The sequence below is a fragment of the Cephus cinctus genome, unplaced genomic scaffold (genome assembly GCF_000341935.2).
Source record: "Cephus cinctus unplaced genomic scaffold, Ccin1 Ccin1_scaffold0457, whole genome shotgun sequence".
Lineage (NCBI taxonomy): Eukaryota > Metazoa > Arthropoda > Insecta > Hymenoptera > Cephidae > Cephus > Cephus cinctus.
In genome coordinates this window covers 428,182-445,485 of record NW_014333134.1, presented here as the reverse complement: position 1 = coordinate 445,485, position 17,304 = coordinate 428,182, and the positions used below count along the sequence as shown (strand labels likewise).

The following is a 17,304-nucleotide window of genomic DNA, read 5'->3' as shown; positions in this document are numbered from 1 at the left end:
GAACTGAAACGAACCCGGACCCTCACGACCGAGAGTCCCGGTGACCCACTTCCGTCTTATTTCTCGTTTCATCTCCTTCCTCGCCGTCTATTCTCTTTACACCCATGCGACCTGGGTCATTAATTGTCCGCCGATTTATCCAAGTATCAAACTTTACGACCCTCTAGTTCACAGTGACGGAATAAATAAACTTACTGACAACCCTTACACCAATAAAATATTACGTCTGGTCATACCGCCATTTTACGAAACTACGTTGCACCGCGGGAGAAAGTTTGGTTAATTGAAAATGCAAATTATTATCATTTCACGCGTAGAACGGAGAGTCACAAGAGACGTTTCATGCGTTACGCAACACTCGACTTTAATCATGAAAGACAATTAAGTCTTCTTCGTTAATTATGTTTTGTAAACGTATATCCTTTCAGTAACGAAATTTCGATTTAGCTAATATCGATCGATCGATGATAAGGATCAACGAATTTATAAAGATCGCGATTTGCTTGTCAGAGTCGAAAAAACGTGTCAACCGCTGTTCTACGTATTGCTGGATTGACGGAAGCTTCAATAGAATCATACTGGTCTCTTTGACCTCGGGTTAATTTCGTTTTTTGCTAATGTACAGTTAAAATTCATTGTCCTTAAGTGGGGCTTTGTTAAACGGTATTTGCTATAGCTATCTCTTTCTCTCTCTCTCTCTCTATATATATACATACAGAATCGATTGCACGACTCGAGCATTATTCTTCTGGTATTCGCCCTCGATTGACCCCGATAAAGAATGTCCCACTGCCGATACCAATACATGCCTATCAACATAAAATTGCAAATGCTAATATAAAGTCATTTGATCGTACGAAGTCAATCAATCGAACGTAAAACTTATGGAGAATACAATGACGCTGTCATACAGTAATGAACTGTAAAACACTTTCTTACTGTCTGTTTGAAAATATCCATTGCATAATTTACCTCGTTGAAGAAGTCTTTTAATCGATCACGATCCAGATCTGCTCGATGGGTTTGCAATGTCGTAATATGGTCTTGATTGATTGCTATGCTGATGCAAGGTATGTTTCTCTCCATGTACTTCTTTTCTTTTTTACTTACGTTAATTAAAAAGGATTAATGCAATGACGACTTTATAGAGAACCGGTCGTTTCGTCGATCCGGATTCTTCTCTATGTTTTGACCCCATTGTACCACTGACCTACTGACGAGATCACATCCTTACTCAAACCCAGCTTACAATTTCCATTCTGGTTTAACCTGGAAAATGCAATTGTGCACTGGTGGAATGTTCCCGGACGAAGAATGAGAAGGAGGCATTTATTCACTTTAGTTTAAATGAATATTCGATAAATTTGATATACATTTCCATTACGTTAATACCATTAAAGTCATTTAAGATTTACATTAGCTATGACAGTTTAAACGACCTATTCGAGTTTTACTACAGTAGTCAAGTGTGTTTCTTTTAATTGTACATTTTTTTCGCGGGGGATTCAAATTCGCCTATTGAATGCCATTGGGCTACGTTGTCAGTATCTAGTTCGAGGCTTTCGTGTTTGACTGCCGCGAGAGACGTATGCAGTCAATATGGGCCGAACGTTCGCTGCGTGAATTTTTACGTTTTGGAGGTTAAGTCCTCGGTAGTGCATAACCGCGTACTTGCGATCGTGACTCAGAAGTCAGAGACCAAGAGTGGAGCGCGTTTTGCCCCTTCTTTTCCAAAGGCAACGGAGCAGTCTCGCCCGAGAAAAGAGAAGAACCTCCTTGAGGCCTACTAGCCAGGGTATTTGGAACACGGCCGATCAGTACCTACGACGCGTACCTGACAAACGGACGAGGAAACTTTTACACGTTGAACGGTAAAAAAAAGGAAAGACTTAAAGTGCCCCTCCTGCGTGCTTTTATGTTTCGGTTTTTTGTGACACGGCTTTCTCCCACGCACGTTGAACCCGGTCAAATTTTACGCGCGAAAGATCGTACAACGCCAATCGCCATATTTCACGTATCGCGTAAGTCAATTTATTTTTATACATTAATCAAGGTGAACCGAACGAGGATTTATTTATTTCTCTTAATTTCACGAGTCAATTTTTATTTGAACTTGAAGTCAAACCTATTTCTCTTTAAGAATCCTATTTAGACGTTGATTTGTATCTGGTGGTGGATTCAAATATTGCCGTTGTGTAATGCCCAACGCAGTAAGTCGTATTAATAATTTTTATCCGTCTGTGCGTATCCTATTACTTTAATTGATCGACAGGTAAGTTCTTCGCTCAGGAAAATGGTTATGTTGTGGTTTATGTAATTAGCTAACCTAGATTTTCTGGGATTACGATCGGCGAATCACGTGTCATCTTTCACGTCAAAGTAATTCATCTGTGACTACATTCGTATTGCACTGTTGCAGTAAATCATAGAGGAGCAATCAGTCGCTTGGAAAGTAAAGAGAAACTTCTTCAAGAGTAATTGCCCTTGTCACGTTTCTTGAGCCATGAGGATAAATACAGATTTTAACAAAGTTGTCACATAAATTTCAATTCTAACCCTTACAATTGTTGTGCCGCGTTCCTAAGTACGAATTATCGCAGAAGTATCGTTCATGAAAATTATTTCTTTGCCCAGAAAGAAGTCAGGAACGGTGCTCGAACTGAAAAAGTCCATAAAGATTGTCAAATATGTCGGAGGGTTGCACAAGGTGCAGGGGCGCCAACTACACAGGAAGTTCTTTGCAACTGAGCTCGACTGCTGCTGGTGGAACCGGAACAGGATCAGGGACTGTACCAAGTTGCACGACTGCACGAAAAGTACAGGTGCGAGCAAAAGTTCTCTATGGTTCAGGAAAGGCCATAGCGAACATGCAAGCTCAGGAAAAGGCCGCAAGACACTGACAAGGTAAACATTTTTTTTTAATGTTTTTTTTTTTAAAATGAGTAAAAGCAATAGACCAAATTCGTGAAACAAAAGTTAAAAAAAATAAGATGCATCTGTTAAGTAATAGTTATTGCAGTTTTTAGTAATTACAAATCTATCTGGCTTAATGGGACAATCAAGACTCAGGGGATTCCCCGTGTAAAAGTCGCGAAAGCGGCCCATCAAAATTTCATTAAGGACTTGCCGACAGGTTGTCACGAGAGAGAACACTCATGCAAAGGTCGTCCACACTGAAATAATTTACTAACAAGATGCCTCACGCAGGTTCTGGCTTAAGGTATAGGTATAACAGTAAAAATGTGCAAAAACACAGCAAAAAAAATATGAAATCGCCCCGGGCAAACTTCGTGCACGGATAAGACGGCTGGAGCAGCTTCTTCGCCGGTTAGTACCTGGCTAACCACGAGGAGGGAAGACCACCTTGACCTTTTACTCGAATCGTTAAAAAATACTTGAAAAAGGGCTCATTTTTAATTTATTATTTTTTTTTCAAAATTTTACATTTGGTGTTTATTAAAGTGATATGGATTAATCAAAAGTGAAGTCAATATTGGTGTCAAATGTGATACATGATGTATTTTAAAATATTGTGAGTCATATTTTATAATGATTCTTCATATTGAAAAATTTTATTCAAAAATATTACACTCAATCACATTCTTACTCATGACCCTTCTTATTTAGTAGTCTGATAAAAATTTCAAATACTGTTTATGACCCGTTATAGTCTTTTCGTAAGCGTTTATGATATTCGGTTCCAGGTTACCGTTATACGTTTCTAACAAACAGACGGCTTATGTAGAGAACTTGTAGTTCCTTTTTTAATCCGCACATCCGGCAGGGGATTGGTGCGGTCCGTTTGAAATTACAGTCATTCCAATTCCGCTTCTTTGCTACCATTTGCTTTGAACTTTTTTCCGAAAATCATAGGTTTCGCGTTATCTCGTTCCGAACGAGTTTCAGACAGTTCCGTTTTAAAGGTTGTAGCATACTCTTGTCTTAAAACAGTAAAATCATATGAATAATTTCTTTTATTTTATAATTTTATATTCTTAATGAATGACAGCTGTAATAAATATTGATAATAAAAAAAATGTTATCGGTTGATTAATTTCTTAAGAGACTCTTATCACGTATATCAGATTTTTATTGCGTTATCTACACAAGTAACGATACCAGTCGAAATAATAAATAAGCAATAAGATGTAATTTGAAGATTATAAGATGTAAGTTAAATTGATTTTTTAGATAGTGAAATTATACGCTATTGCAATTTCTATTATGTTTATTGTCTTGTTTAGTTTCTCTTTTATTAGAATATTTATTGATTCTTTGAAAAAAAGGGGTAAGGTTTATTGAGTATGTCCAATGAGAAACAGATAAGTGCTTTCCGGTTGAAGATTGTGAGAAAGTATCGATAATAATAGGAGTCTTTATTTGTTAACAGAATCACAGTGTTTTCCCTTTCCTCGATATTGGCCCGCGACCTGTTGAAGAACCACGAGCAAACTGACGTACAACGATCTTCGCCAATCCTGGAGGAAGATGCTGGAAAAAATGTGGAGAAAGCTTCTATCATTGCAAGTGGGGTCGAGGATATAATAGAGAGAAAGCATGAAGATCCAGACTCAGATTGTCTCGGCTTACGGAAGAGTAAGGGTGATAACGTAAAGATTCTGGATGGACCAATTGATTCTGGATATAACAAGGAAATTGAATCGGCTTCATCGCTTTCGCCTGTTTTGGAAGATACTGAAGAGATAAAGGGAAGAGGAAATGAAGAAGAAGAGAAAGAAGACGAAAAGGGAGAGAAATACAATGGTAATTTGATTAACGTTGTCACTGAGTCTATCGACTTCACGGGACACAATGGTGGATCTATTGATAAGAACAGGTCTCTGATATTTAAAAAAACACGATCATTTGATTTTGGTGATAAGGATGATAAGAAAGTGATTTTTGATAACGAAGATATTATGGTGAAGGGTTTGATCGGTGAGAGTCTGCCAGAATTATCTAGGGAGTATGACAAGATCGTGCAGAATGTTCAAAGATTGGTTGGAGTTGAAGATGAGAAATTGAGAGTTAGCACAAACGAAACTTTTGATTTTGGAAAAGGAATTACTAAGGAAGCGGAGGACGATAATTTTAAGAGAATCAAAACTGAAGAATCTGTTGGTAGTGAGGAGACTGGTAGGGTAAGTGATGTCACTAAAGAAAGGACAAAGCAGGATAGCGGAGGAGAAAAAATTTTGAAAAATATTTCAAGAAATGGTGGAATTGAAAATAATTTACGAAAGAGAGAAGATGACGAAGTTTTGAGTACGGAAAATGTCAGTCCACCGTCAGACACCAAGGAATCCGATACTCGTAAAAGATTTATTAAAATTTCGAGCTCTTGGGAAACAATGAATTCCACTGATAATGAGAATATCGAAAAGATTCAATTTTATCCACTTAAGGGAACTACTGTGAACTATCAACAAACTACCTTCAAGCCCATCCTAGCCGAGGAGCTGCGTAGGAAACTGGAGCATCCCGAAGAAGAGGTACAGTATCTGCCAATGGAGTCCCGGAGTCCAGGGACGCAGATAGAAAATAAAAATCAACAGTCGAAAGGTGAAGATTTCGAGCCGAGCGAAGAAGACGTAATGGCGGCTGTGAATTTTGGAATTCGAGCTATGAAGAATCTCTACCAAGTCAAAGAACCTGCACTATATTCAATGGGTAAGTCTACTGACAATTATCCATACAAGAAATGCAAAAAAAATAATTCAAATATTCATTTATCAATATTTCCAAAAATCTAGGTCTCTTTTTAAACCCTGACAATCCGGCACGTTACGTAGCAGCTTTCAATGATCAAACACCGGAAGCAAAAGAATTGGCAAAATACGGATACGCCGCTTTGGTTGGTGTCAAAAAGTTTATAAGCAAGTAAGTCAAATTAATCTCGTTACCAATATTAATTTCTTTCCAATTAGAATAAATTTTCGTTAAGTGAACATTTTTGGGAGTGTGCAGGGAGAAAGCTGTTTGAAGGAAACGATCACTTAACAAGAAATGCCACTCTTCAACGGTTTTTATCAGAATTAATTTTTCCTTATTTCTTCCCAAACACGCGATCCTTCCGAGCTTGTTCAACAGCTTGGTAGCTACTAGTGGGGTTAATTCAAAAGCCCAAGACGAGAGTGATCGGAGGAAAAGCGTTCACTTATCGATCATTCACTTAACGGGAGTCTACTCTACACTATATGCTTTAACATTAAAAATCTTCTAATTTGTTATTTCAGAAATCCTAATATTTCAAGAGGAATAGACATGCTAAGAGCCAATAGACGTTTTTCACTTCAAAGGCAATGCCCTCAGAGAGGAACGCCGGAATGTCCTCCAGCTAGTTTGAGATACAGAACAGCCGATGGAAGCTGTAACAATCTTCAAAATTTATGGTGGGGTTCTGCCATGTCCACGATGCAAAGGTCATTATCAGATTATATTAATTTTATCAGAATCATTAATTGCAGCAGTTTCATACAATTAATTTGATATACGCATAAACAATAGATTATTGCCTGCATTTTACGATGACGGAATACAGTCAGTGCGGAGATCAATAACAGGAAAAAGTCTTCCAAGTGCTCGAAAAATATCTGACTTGATTCACGAGGATCGAGACGTTCCAAGTCCGTCGATTACACACATGCTGATGCAATGGGGTCAATTTATAGACCACGACATTACAGGTAATAAATTACCTAATCAAGCAAAATAATAAGATTTTACATGAACGTATTTGAATAATTTATTTATTCATTTCTTAGCCACTGCTCAGACCAGAGGATTTAACGGAACAGTACCGCAATGTTGCGTCGGTCGTGGAGATGATTTTCAGCCGCCAGAATTTATGGTAATTTCGTGGAATATTTTAATCTACCTGAATAGAGTCACGTGGTTTACCTTTTTTGTCCTGGAAAAGAATAGCTGGTAAACTGTAAAAGTTGAAAGGTTTTTTTAATAATAAATTCACGTCCATTTCAGCATCCAGAATGTCTGCCGATCAGGGTATCACCTAGGGACGGATTCTATGGTCGATTTAATATACGATGTCTTGAGTTTGTAAGAAGTGGTCCAGCACCTAGAGAAGATTGTGGTTTTGGACCTAGAGAGCAGCTTTCCCAGGTGACGAGCTATATAGATGCTTCCACTGTGTACAGTAGCAACGCCAGAGTCAGTGACAGTCTCAGACTATTCCGCAATGGTTGGTTAAAATTCTTTAGTTTAGTAATTAGTGTGTCTATTGATTGGTGTACTTACTGTGTTATTATCAATTGCAGGATTATTAAAGTATGGCAAACTACAGTCTAGGAAGCCCCTTTTACCCAGACAGAATCTTCTGAATGATCTTTGCCAAAGAGGATCCTTAGCTACTGATTGCTTCATGGCTGGTGATGGTCGCGCTGTTGAACAACCAGCACTTACAACACTCCATGTTGTTTTTCTTAGACAACACAATAGGATTGCCACAGAATTGGCAGCTCTGAATCCGCACTGGAGTGACGAAAAGTTGTATCAGGAAACTAGGAGGATAATAATAGCACTTATGCAGCAGATTACTTACAGAGAATTTTTGCCAGTGGTTCTCGGTGAGTTTTATAGGAAATATTTCAAATTAATCTCTCATAGTATCGATTAATTTAAAAAAAGTAAAATTCGGATTTATTGATTTTCAATTTTATTCTATTTCCAGGTAGGGCAGTCATGGAGAACTTTGATCTAGATATTCATAATAAGGGTTACTTCGATGGTTACGATCCATCCATTAATCCAAACGTAATTAATTCCTTCGCCACCGCTGCATATCGTTTTGGCCATTCTCTTGTCCAGCCAAGTTTTGTTAGATTTGATAGCAGACATCGTCCAATACCAAATAGTATGTCATTCAGTAAATATGTTTTGATACGCAGTAATAGATTCTATAGGTATTTCTAAAATTCCTATATGAATGTAAAACTTGATTAATTCGTTCTTACTCCAGATGTTTCTATCCACGATGAGTTCAGTAATCCGATAAACCTGCAGACTGCAGGATCAGTGGATAGATTGCTCTTGGGATTGGTCAATCAACCATCTCAAACGAGAGACGAGTTCATAACTGAGGAGCTGACGAATCATCTTTTCCAAACACCAAATTTTCCATTTGGTATGGACCTGGCTTCCTTGAATATACAAAGGGGTCGTGATCACGGGATTCCTCCTTATGTGAACTGGCGCGAACCATGTGGTCTCAGTCCCATCAGGAACTGGGAAGATCTGAAGCGAGTGATGCCGACATCTTTAGTTAGAAAGTTTTCGCAGGTTTATGTGTCTGTGGAGGACATAGACCTGTTTCCTGCTGGACTCTCCGAGTTTTCCGTTCCTGGTGGCCTCGTAGGACCCACCTTCGCATGTATCATTGCTCAGCAATTTAGCAATCTACGAAAAGGAGACCGTTTCTGGTTTGAAAATCCAGATGCAGAAAACAGCTTCACTCCTGCACAGCTACAACAGTTGAGGAGAGTCACGTTGTCTCAGATTTTGTGTAAAACAATGGACAGCATTGACACCATTCAGCCATTTGCATTCCTGATTGCTGATGACTTCAGGAACAGTAGATTGCCCTGTGAGAGTGCACTGATTGGCAATCTTGATCTGAAACCTTGGATGGAGAGAATCTCTGGAAGAACGAACAGCCGGGAAGAGGCTGAAGGTATCTCTGCTGAGTCGAAGAACAACGAGAAGAGCTTTTTAGCTATCTTCAAACCAATCAAGACTAATATACATCAGCACAACAAGATCTCCGTAAAGCGTCCTCTGGGCTCACATGAGAATCTCACTATTGTTGTTCAAAATAATGCTGTCAACTCACCGGTATTTGTGAACGATGCTTTTTCAGGAAGCAACTTTCAATTTACACAGCAGACAACACCTGGCTCACAGAAACCTAGTAAACCATCTCCGGGACATGGAAGTTTTGACAGTACCAGTAAACCGTTCCATCAAGGAAGTTATGGTCAATCTGAAATTCCATCAGGGATACCAAGACCTATACAGAGTCATCGTCCAAGTGGACCATATATCCCACACAGCTTTAACGATCCCAGTAATCCAAATCCTCCAAATTATGGATTTGTCACAAAACCTCTTAGTGAACATATATCCAGTGATGTATTTTTTGACCCTCTTACAACCTCTACCAGCAGTCCAACTCTTTACACCTACTACACGACATTCAAACCTAGACCTACAAGACCTTCCAAACCTGTTAATCAACACGATGATCCCAAACCAGGTTATCCACAAGGTAGTATCGGTTATCAGGATGAAATTTCGAGACCACTCTACGGAAGCTCTAGACCACCTCACGGTAGTTCTAGACCAACTGGAGGATCATGGTCATCCAGCACACCACAGTATGATAGTCACAGTCATTCACCAGGTACTGACTCGACATGGACCCATAAACCAGTGTATGGTGGATGGAGTTCTGAAGAACCCTGGTCCAATAAACCAATCAGTCAAAGTGATTCTCATGGTTGGACGAATATACCTTCCTATCAAAACAGACCTAGTGGTAGACCCACGGTGCAGAGTGATCCAAATAATTGGTCAGATAATCCAAATGGACAGAATAAACCAATTCCATCAAGACCTCAATATTGGTCTGAATATGGAGGTTCTACAACAAGATATCCATCAACAGCAAATAGGTATCCATCAACAACCAGCAGATATCCATCCACTACAAGTCGATATCCAAGTGGCAATTTTTACTACGATCAAACTTTCCAAATACAAAATGCTCAGGCGAATATAAATCCGCGTCCGCTGAAAACACAAAGTGTCACCATCGTAACGGAAACGGATGAGGCTGTTCATTACACTGAAAACAAACGTTACGGTTTCGGAAACAAGAACAATGTCAAGATTGAAATTCCAAGGCCGCTGATAGCCGAGCACAAGGACGATGATGTCGAATTGTTCGAGAGAAATGAGCGTAGACGACCTGGACAGTATTATTACGAAAAGAATGTCCTCCATCGTTATCCTGACATGACGTCAGTTAATCAAACAAATTTTAACCAGAACAAAACTCAATATTATCATCATGAAAAAAATGACGATTCGGTTCCTTACAAGAACGAAGGTCAGCATATGACGTATGATGATGACGAGGACGAGGATGTTCCATTGCCTGACTTACTTGATGAGAATGATGATGATCAATCGTATCAGGGTAAAATAATGTTTGATAGTAAATATCAAATTGAGCATCTAAATGACAACAGGCAGTTGCAATTTTCGGTAAATTCTGTTACTAAAGCTCACATTGTTCAAGAGGAGGTCAAACTTACTACTACTGCTACGATCATTTTGGACGATGATGATAAAAACGATGGTTCCAAGGATCGAGCATCCGAGGATTATAATAATTATGAAGAGGCTGACGACGATCTCAAAGGAGCTTATTCTGATAATATCAGGAGCGTCATTAAGAATTTTAACAGGTAATTCTCAAGGAAGATTGTCGTTGACATATATTTATTATAATTAATTGTGTCTCTGATACTTGATTCTTGAAATTGATTATATTTTTATTCAAATTCCAGATCAACGCAGCGCAGAAAAATGTCGAAGACGACGTCGAGTGTCGAAGACTCAAAAATGGCGTCGAGTGAATTCACGAGTGCCAAGGAATCGTCGAATAACGTTAGAAGACAGGGAACTTAGGCTTCGCCGATAATCTTCCTGTTTCAATGACTGTTAAATAGTAGAACATTATATATTAATTTAACTCCAAGATTACTCGTACATAATATTTAATTCGAATATTTGTTGTCTACCAGTGATCCGTGATCAATGGAAATAACCATAAATCGATTAATCGCATTCCTAGTACAGCTGTTATCTCATGAAATTACTGAGCGGCAAACCAGAATCGAATTGTTATTTATTTTTTTTGCTTCCAGACACTTCACTAGTCTTATGTATCTCATTACTAGTTATCTAGAGTCCGACCTGATTTATTATTTCGAAAGCAACTTCGTACTGCAAACGTAATAATTTTCGAGAGCAGCACTCGAGTCGAAGTGTCTAAGTACATACTAGGTATAATTGCCATTGGGAATTCTATGAAATAAGCAACGAATCTCATATTAGAAAATTCCTTTTGGACGGAGTAGCCAGTGAACGCACGTAGATAATTTAATCAGGATTATATAATGTTCATAAAAATTCCAATAACCTACATACCAGTAGCAATAATTAAGCATAGTCCAACAATCAGATTTACATGACTTCCCTGTAAAAAGAATTTTGTTAAGCGTTTATAATACGAAAGAAATATTCTTCGCGTCTACAACAATGAAAGATGTATTAGTTATTTACAATTACGAATATTATTAATATAATTTTTATTATAATATTGTGACTCGTGCCCGACCTAATACCAGACTTCAGAAATAGTGTTAGTACTTCCTGACCAAAGTACCACGGTCTGACAGTAAATATAGACTGGTGCAGCTTGCTCGAATTATGCTCGGCACGTCGCGGCAGCTTCTGTTTCTAAGCAAATAATATCATGAAAATGGCCTAATTGAACTCGTTGCTCCAAATCTTGTATTACAGCTGAGAGCAGGAGAGAGAGGGAGAGAGAAGGAGAGAGAAATAGTCGGTGAATGTTTTAATGAAAAAAGGGAGAAAAAATGGGACATCTCACATGACGTCCATTACGTGTGCTTTTGTCACGATTCCTTTTTGTTCACGTATACATATAATGCAGCTCTCGTTGCAAACGTTGCATTTCTCTATGCAACGTTAGATGCACTTTTTAAAGTGTTTCATATTCTACGTGTACAACTTTGTGCATGTATAAAGTCGATGCTTCATAGTCGGGTGGGTTATATAAAACGATGAATTTTTAACTATCAATTTACTTCATACCGATTAGCCTTAACAGAGCGTCACGTGTTACTTTATGTGACTAGTATTGATTTTCAAAAGAATTTGAACTTTGAGTAACAGTTATTCATGAATATTATGAATATATTGATTTTTTTGAAATCGCACCATGTTCTTTTTTTAATATACAAAATTTTTTAATTTTACATTAATCATTAAAATCTTAACGTATTTTCGCTTGGAATTCAAGTCATTTGAATTTGTCTGAGTGGAATTCAAAGAGCGTAGCCTAGTTAAGAGAACTTTGAATCTTCCTCGAAGTCTCGTTGACGGGTGTCGACTATTTTAAGATCCGCAAGTTTCTGACTCACGAGTCAACGAACGATGCATAAATTGTTACGTTCGGAGATACATTTGGTGTCGAAGATGCAGGATGGAATTTCAGGAAGTTTATCGCCTAAGAATTGTCTTTTTGTGAATCACGATAGTGACGTCAAGCGAATCACAATATACATATAAGAATCTTATAAACAAAATCATTTGCCAACGATAATAATCGCTGACGAACCACTACTGATTGAATAATATGGTTGGCATGATAATGCTGGATAAGCACAGATAACGTATTATCATTGAATTGTATAGATTGTTCGATATACCAGCTCTTGTACCATGTCGAGTGATTGGATCGATTTGATACCAGATAAAAAGCATGAATGATTTATTTTAGTTGTGATATTTATAGAATTATATTTTCATATCAATTCTTATCATAAACGTCAATAAAAGTAACGGGCGATTTTTTTATCAATTGATAGTGCACATTTATAAATTATACAGATATAATGAAAACAATAGAAGAAAAAATTAGAATTATTTTTTCATATTTACACATTTCCGTAAGTTATCGATTTTAAAAATTGGGCATTCGTCGTCCACGTGTACGTATTTTCGTGAAATTTCGTTTAACCCAATTATCCCCAGTGAATTCCTGCCGCGCGAATACGTCAGGCCGTGCGATTTCGCATATGATTTATCTTTGAAAACGGAGTCGAATGTCGTACAAGTAGAAACAAGTTCGCACTGTCTGAAACCTTTCACCTGGTCGAAAATTAGAAAGCCGTTAGAGCAGCCATTGCTCTCAAAGGCGCAGGCGCACCCTCTTTTCCTCGAGGGATAAATTTACGTGAATATTCAAACGAGGAAGATAGTTGGTGCGTTAAGGTATTACTACGGATCGAAAAATAAGAAAATTTTCAATGTAAGATTTGAACAATCCAGCGTCAACTTTTGACCTCGGAAATACTCGAAATCTGATGAGTGAATCGTGTTAAGAATTTGTAGAGAGATGTACTGCTATACAAATTAGACGTAAAACAAATTTCAGCTCGATTTCGCGGTTTTGAGTTTACCGTAGTAATACCTTAAGGAATGATCGACAAATCATTTGTGCCTCAGGCTCTGCTAACCTATGTGCGTAAACACTTGGCTCGAGAATATCGCTGCTTCTGGTTTACGGGGTCAGCTGTGAAGAGCAAAAGGAAATTCAAGTCGGGTCGAACGATCGTAATGCAGTTTTCGATGTCACGACCTGGTTTTGTACTACGCGCTTCGACTTATCTGGAGACGACAAGGCGTCCGTGGCGTCGGGACGCAGTAACAGGTTAGTCTATCATTTAACTAATTAAGTTTGACGAGAGATGCTGTTGCGACTCGTGAAAGCCAATCTAGCACAGATGGGAATAAAAAGAAATTCAAGGATAGAAAAAATAGAGAGGTTAGGACTCGTTACGCAGATATGGACAAGTGCTCGTCTATTTTCGTGTAAGTCAGCCTTTTTATTTTAACCTGCGACAGTTTAATTCTCTGGCTTAGACACGCCTAGACGAGGATTCATTAGGTGAGACTATTTGGAGGCTGCTTTGTAGTAACTCTTTAAAATTGTAACTGGTAAGGAATGGCCGTGGGCTGCTTGGATTAACAGCGTTGCTGTACGTTATAAGCGTCAGCCCAATACGAAAAACCGCTAAAACGTAGGAGAAAGAGAGTTATTAACCCCTAGAGGGTCATAACCATTAGTATGCATCACGACTCGGTACAGAATCCCACCTACATATTAAATCAGCGAGTAGTAGCAATGGTAAAAATGCAATTCGTGAAAAAATCGTAATTACCTGTCCGAAACATTGCAATTAAGGTTGTCTCACAAAAATTCTCTGGATTTTATTAATTTACTATGCAAACTTTTGACGTTTCAGAGTTCATCAATCATCATGCATCGTGGTCAACAAAGCAGGATTTTGTTATCGACAAAGATTTCTCTTATGATCAACTACAAGAGGATACCACAAACAAATAAAAATCTGTAAGCATCAAAATAATAAATAACTTTTATCAATAATAATCCTCTGTAATATTTCAAATAATACCGCTGGTCTACAGACTTCAAAGTCCCAGCACAGTGCGCATGCGCGTCGAAGCAGGAATGGCGATATCGGAGCAGCAAGACAAACTGGACGCATACTGTGCGAGCTGGTAGTGATGAGAAGAGCAGGATCAGCCGCGAAGCTGGGGAACGCTGGAAAAGGAATGCACGAAGTATATGTTGTAATCGTAAGAGTGGGGATAGACAGTTCAGATTCCATCGTTCCGAACGGCCGAGCGTAGGAAACGTTGGACAGTCGCTGGCGGCGCGTCCCGGGCGCTAGTCGCTACGATGTTTTCTTGGTGCGTTCGTTTCAATGGCCTCCCAGGGCTCATCCTTGGCGCGCTCGCGTTCATCCTCATCTTGTACCCGTCTAGGGTCCAGTGCAAGGATGACTTTGCCTCGCGGATGCTCGACATTACGGAAGATATGGACGAACAACTCAAGGAGATAATGACCTCCCAGGTCGTGACGTACTCGACGATCAACAAGACAGGACTACCCTACAACGCCACCACCAAATTCAACCCCAAGGGCATGGGACAGCTGTACAATGTGACGAATATGTTCATCGATTTCGTGCAGAGCAGGCAGGCCTACCCCGAGGGTAAGTCCAAGTGTTTACCTTAGTGGATTGAAGAATTGTTTCCTGTTTAAAGACTAGAATTCGCCGTCTAAGGATACGCCCTGCGAGGGTATCGCGCGAAATGAAAATGGCCGGCTCGTTGTTGGTAAACAGACCGCTGTCAAAACTACCCAACAAAATCGATCGCGTCTACCTACACTCCCCCTTCATCAGCCCCATCAAATTTCGTTAAACATTTAGAATATTCTACGTTGCAAATCTTGAGTTTTACTATAGTGCAATGCTTCACTTTTCCTCTATTACAAATCTTGGGAGTCCTCTTCCCCGTATTCCTCTTTGTGCCTGTTTCTTGCTTAACAGTGACTCAAGCAATCGTTGACAGATATACGGCCACTGAATAGTCTACTACTCTGATACACTGACGGGACATGTTTTTCACAATTTATTTCTGGCTTCTCAGTTATCCACGTTTACGGAATGCACTGTGATAAACGTCTTTACTATAGTCGATGCGTAGGAGTCCGTTGGTCCTTGTAAGTATGGCTTATCTCAAGCGGTATCTAATCCTTAGTGATCTCACCGAGAAAAGCCTTTCTGATTGCATTGACTTATCTTTTATCTTGACTTTTCCTTTTGTTCGCTACGTTTAAAACGGGAGGCCGATCGATAACGGAGAACAACAGCATTATTGACGTCGAACAAAGGGATGCTCACGTTTCTCTTCTAGCTTCCTGTTACAATTCTCATAGTCGATGCACTGCTTGTCTGTAGCTGAAGAATTTTCAAAATTTAATTTCTAGATAACCAATATCTTCTCTTGTCTGTTGGTGCTAACCATTTCTGACCAACTTCTTTTTTCTTCTTTGATACGAGGGCTGGATAGTAACAGCTGTTCGCTACGGACATCAATTTTATTTTATTATCCCTGCGTGACACGGAGAGAACGTTGACATTTAATCACCTCGTTCCAATGGTTCGCATTGATTTTTTTTCACCTTTTTCCTCCTTCGTCATGCTTTATCGATTCACATTTATCGGCTCGACTGAAACTATCGCGGCTTCCGTCGCGAAACGTCGCCAACGAATTTATCAAATGAAAATTGACAGGTTTGAAAATTTTTGTAAAATACCATGATTAAGATTTCACATTAATTATTAACGACCTCACGATACCAGTTATTGTTATCGGTAGTCATGACATTTTTTTTTTTATACGGCTAGTCATAATTAATTTTCATACACAAGTCCTGCACTGTGATTAAAAGATCTTATTTATTTATGATAACGTTACAGTGCACTCGTTTACTCGAAAGCAAAGTTTTCCTCGAATGCCTGATAACTGATAATAAACCTACAACCAACCAGTCATCTTTTCCCTCGGAATACTTTGGTTTACCCTGGAAAAACCATTGCGGCTCCCGGTCTTCTTCGGTTAAATGAATTTTACGACGTCGTACCAGCCGGATCTTCCGGCATTTCAACGGAATGGCTCCAACACCCGCGCAAAAGAATTTTTCGCATTTCCACAGGATTTCCGGCGGTTTTTCCCCACGAACAAAATACCATTCCCATACGCTTGGTAAACTTTTTTTTTTACCGCTGAAATAAAACTGTAATATTCATATAAAGTTTCCCGTTTGCGCATAAGTTATAATTTTTTTTAAGCAAACACAGGATTCCTACTTTTTCCTTAAATCCACTAATTACTACTTTGAGTCTTGCCTATTATAATATCAAGTCAGATACTATTTATATTGGAATGAATATCCTTTTTAAAGAATTTATTTTTAAATTGTGCTACGATATTTTCATCTCATCCTCACAAATAATTAAACTATGTAGTATGATTTTTTTCAATCGATCAAAATACCTGGAGTGCCAATACTTTTGACCGCTACTGTACGTCGAAATTATACTCGAGTATTTATAGCTCTTTTATTTATGCACATTGTGTATCTCGTAGTATTATATACATATATACTGCCATATGTATCCTAGCATATAGAAACAATTGACAGTACCTGTATAATATATATGTATGTGCACATATATAAACTTGTCCCATATTTCGCAAAAGTGCATAGCTTGTAACGGTAATCGAAACGATTCATCATTATTGCATTGATGGAATTCGATAAAGCAGTCGGGGGAAGAAAATTTTTTTTCTCGTGATACAACTTCTAAGAAGATGAAGAAGATCTACGTTGTACGAGTAGAAAGTGCAAATAAAAAATCGTAATAAAAATTATATTAGATAACGAGTCGTCGTGATGGAATGACAGATAAGGAATGACTAATCTTCAATCGTGATACATTCAATTGTTTTTACGTTTTTCACGTATTTTATAGGAATTAAAAAAAATTCTTATCACTAACCAGCCGGCTGATTCAGTATCAAAAAATTCGACACGTC

At 38.5% G+C, this 17,304-nt stretch overlaps 2 protein-coding genes across 10 annotated transcripts in view; both read left to right on the top strand.

The window, feature by feature from the left end:
- Positions 1–1,698: 1,698 nt before the first annotated feature.
- LOC107267903 lies at positions 1,699–14,371 on the top strand. Of its 3 annotated transcripts, none has more exons than XM_015740094.2 (13): positions 1,699–1,871; positions 2,635–2,904; positions 4,391–5,670; positions 5,754–5,880; positions 6,237–6,422; positions 6,508–6,686; positions 6,765–6,850; positions 6,982–7,201; positions 7,278–7,586; positions 7,691–7,873; positions 7,979–10,487; positions 10,590–13,543; positions 14,139–14,254. In XM_015740094.2, exons 3-12 carry the CDS (start codon positions 4,920–4,922, stop codon positions 10,708–10,710), a joined length of 4,671 nt encoding a protein of 1,556 aa, XP_015595580.2. In that variant the 5' UTR covers positions 1,699–1,871; positions 2,635–2,904; positions 4,391–4,919; the 3' UTR covers positions 10,711–13,543; positions 14,139–14,254. The 3 variants fall into 3 exon arrangements, with proteins under 3 accessions (XP_015595580.2, XP_024940810.1, XP_015595581.1); XM_025085042.1 differs by lacking the exons at positions 1,699–1,871; positions 2,635–2,904 and adding exons at positions 3,342–3,532; positions 14,323–14,371 and having other exon boundaries at positions 14,139–14,245; XM_015740095.2 differs by lacking the exons at positions 1,699–1,871; positions 2,635–2,904 and adding an exon at positions 3,342–3,532 and having other exon boundaries at positions 14,139–14,253.
- Positions 14,372–14,433: 62 nt separating this feature from the next.
- Positions 14,434–17,304, top strand: part of LOC107267816 (prominin-like protein) — a 28,977-nt gene continuing 26,106 nt past the window's right edge. For 3 of the 7 annotated variants that reach the window (XM_015739942.2, XM_015739945.2, XM_015739944.2), the window contains exon 1: positions 14,437–14,912. In XM_015739942.2, coding sequence (XP_015595428.1) covers positions 14,597–14,912 — 316 coding nt within the window. In that variant the 5' untranslated portion in view covers positions 14,437–14,596. Of the gene's footprint in view, positions 14,913–17,304 lie in introns of all 7 variants that reach the window. The other 4 variants (XM_015739943.2, XM_025085048.1, XM_015739941.2 and 1 more) reach the window with 2 other exon arrangements.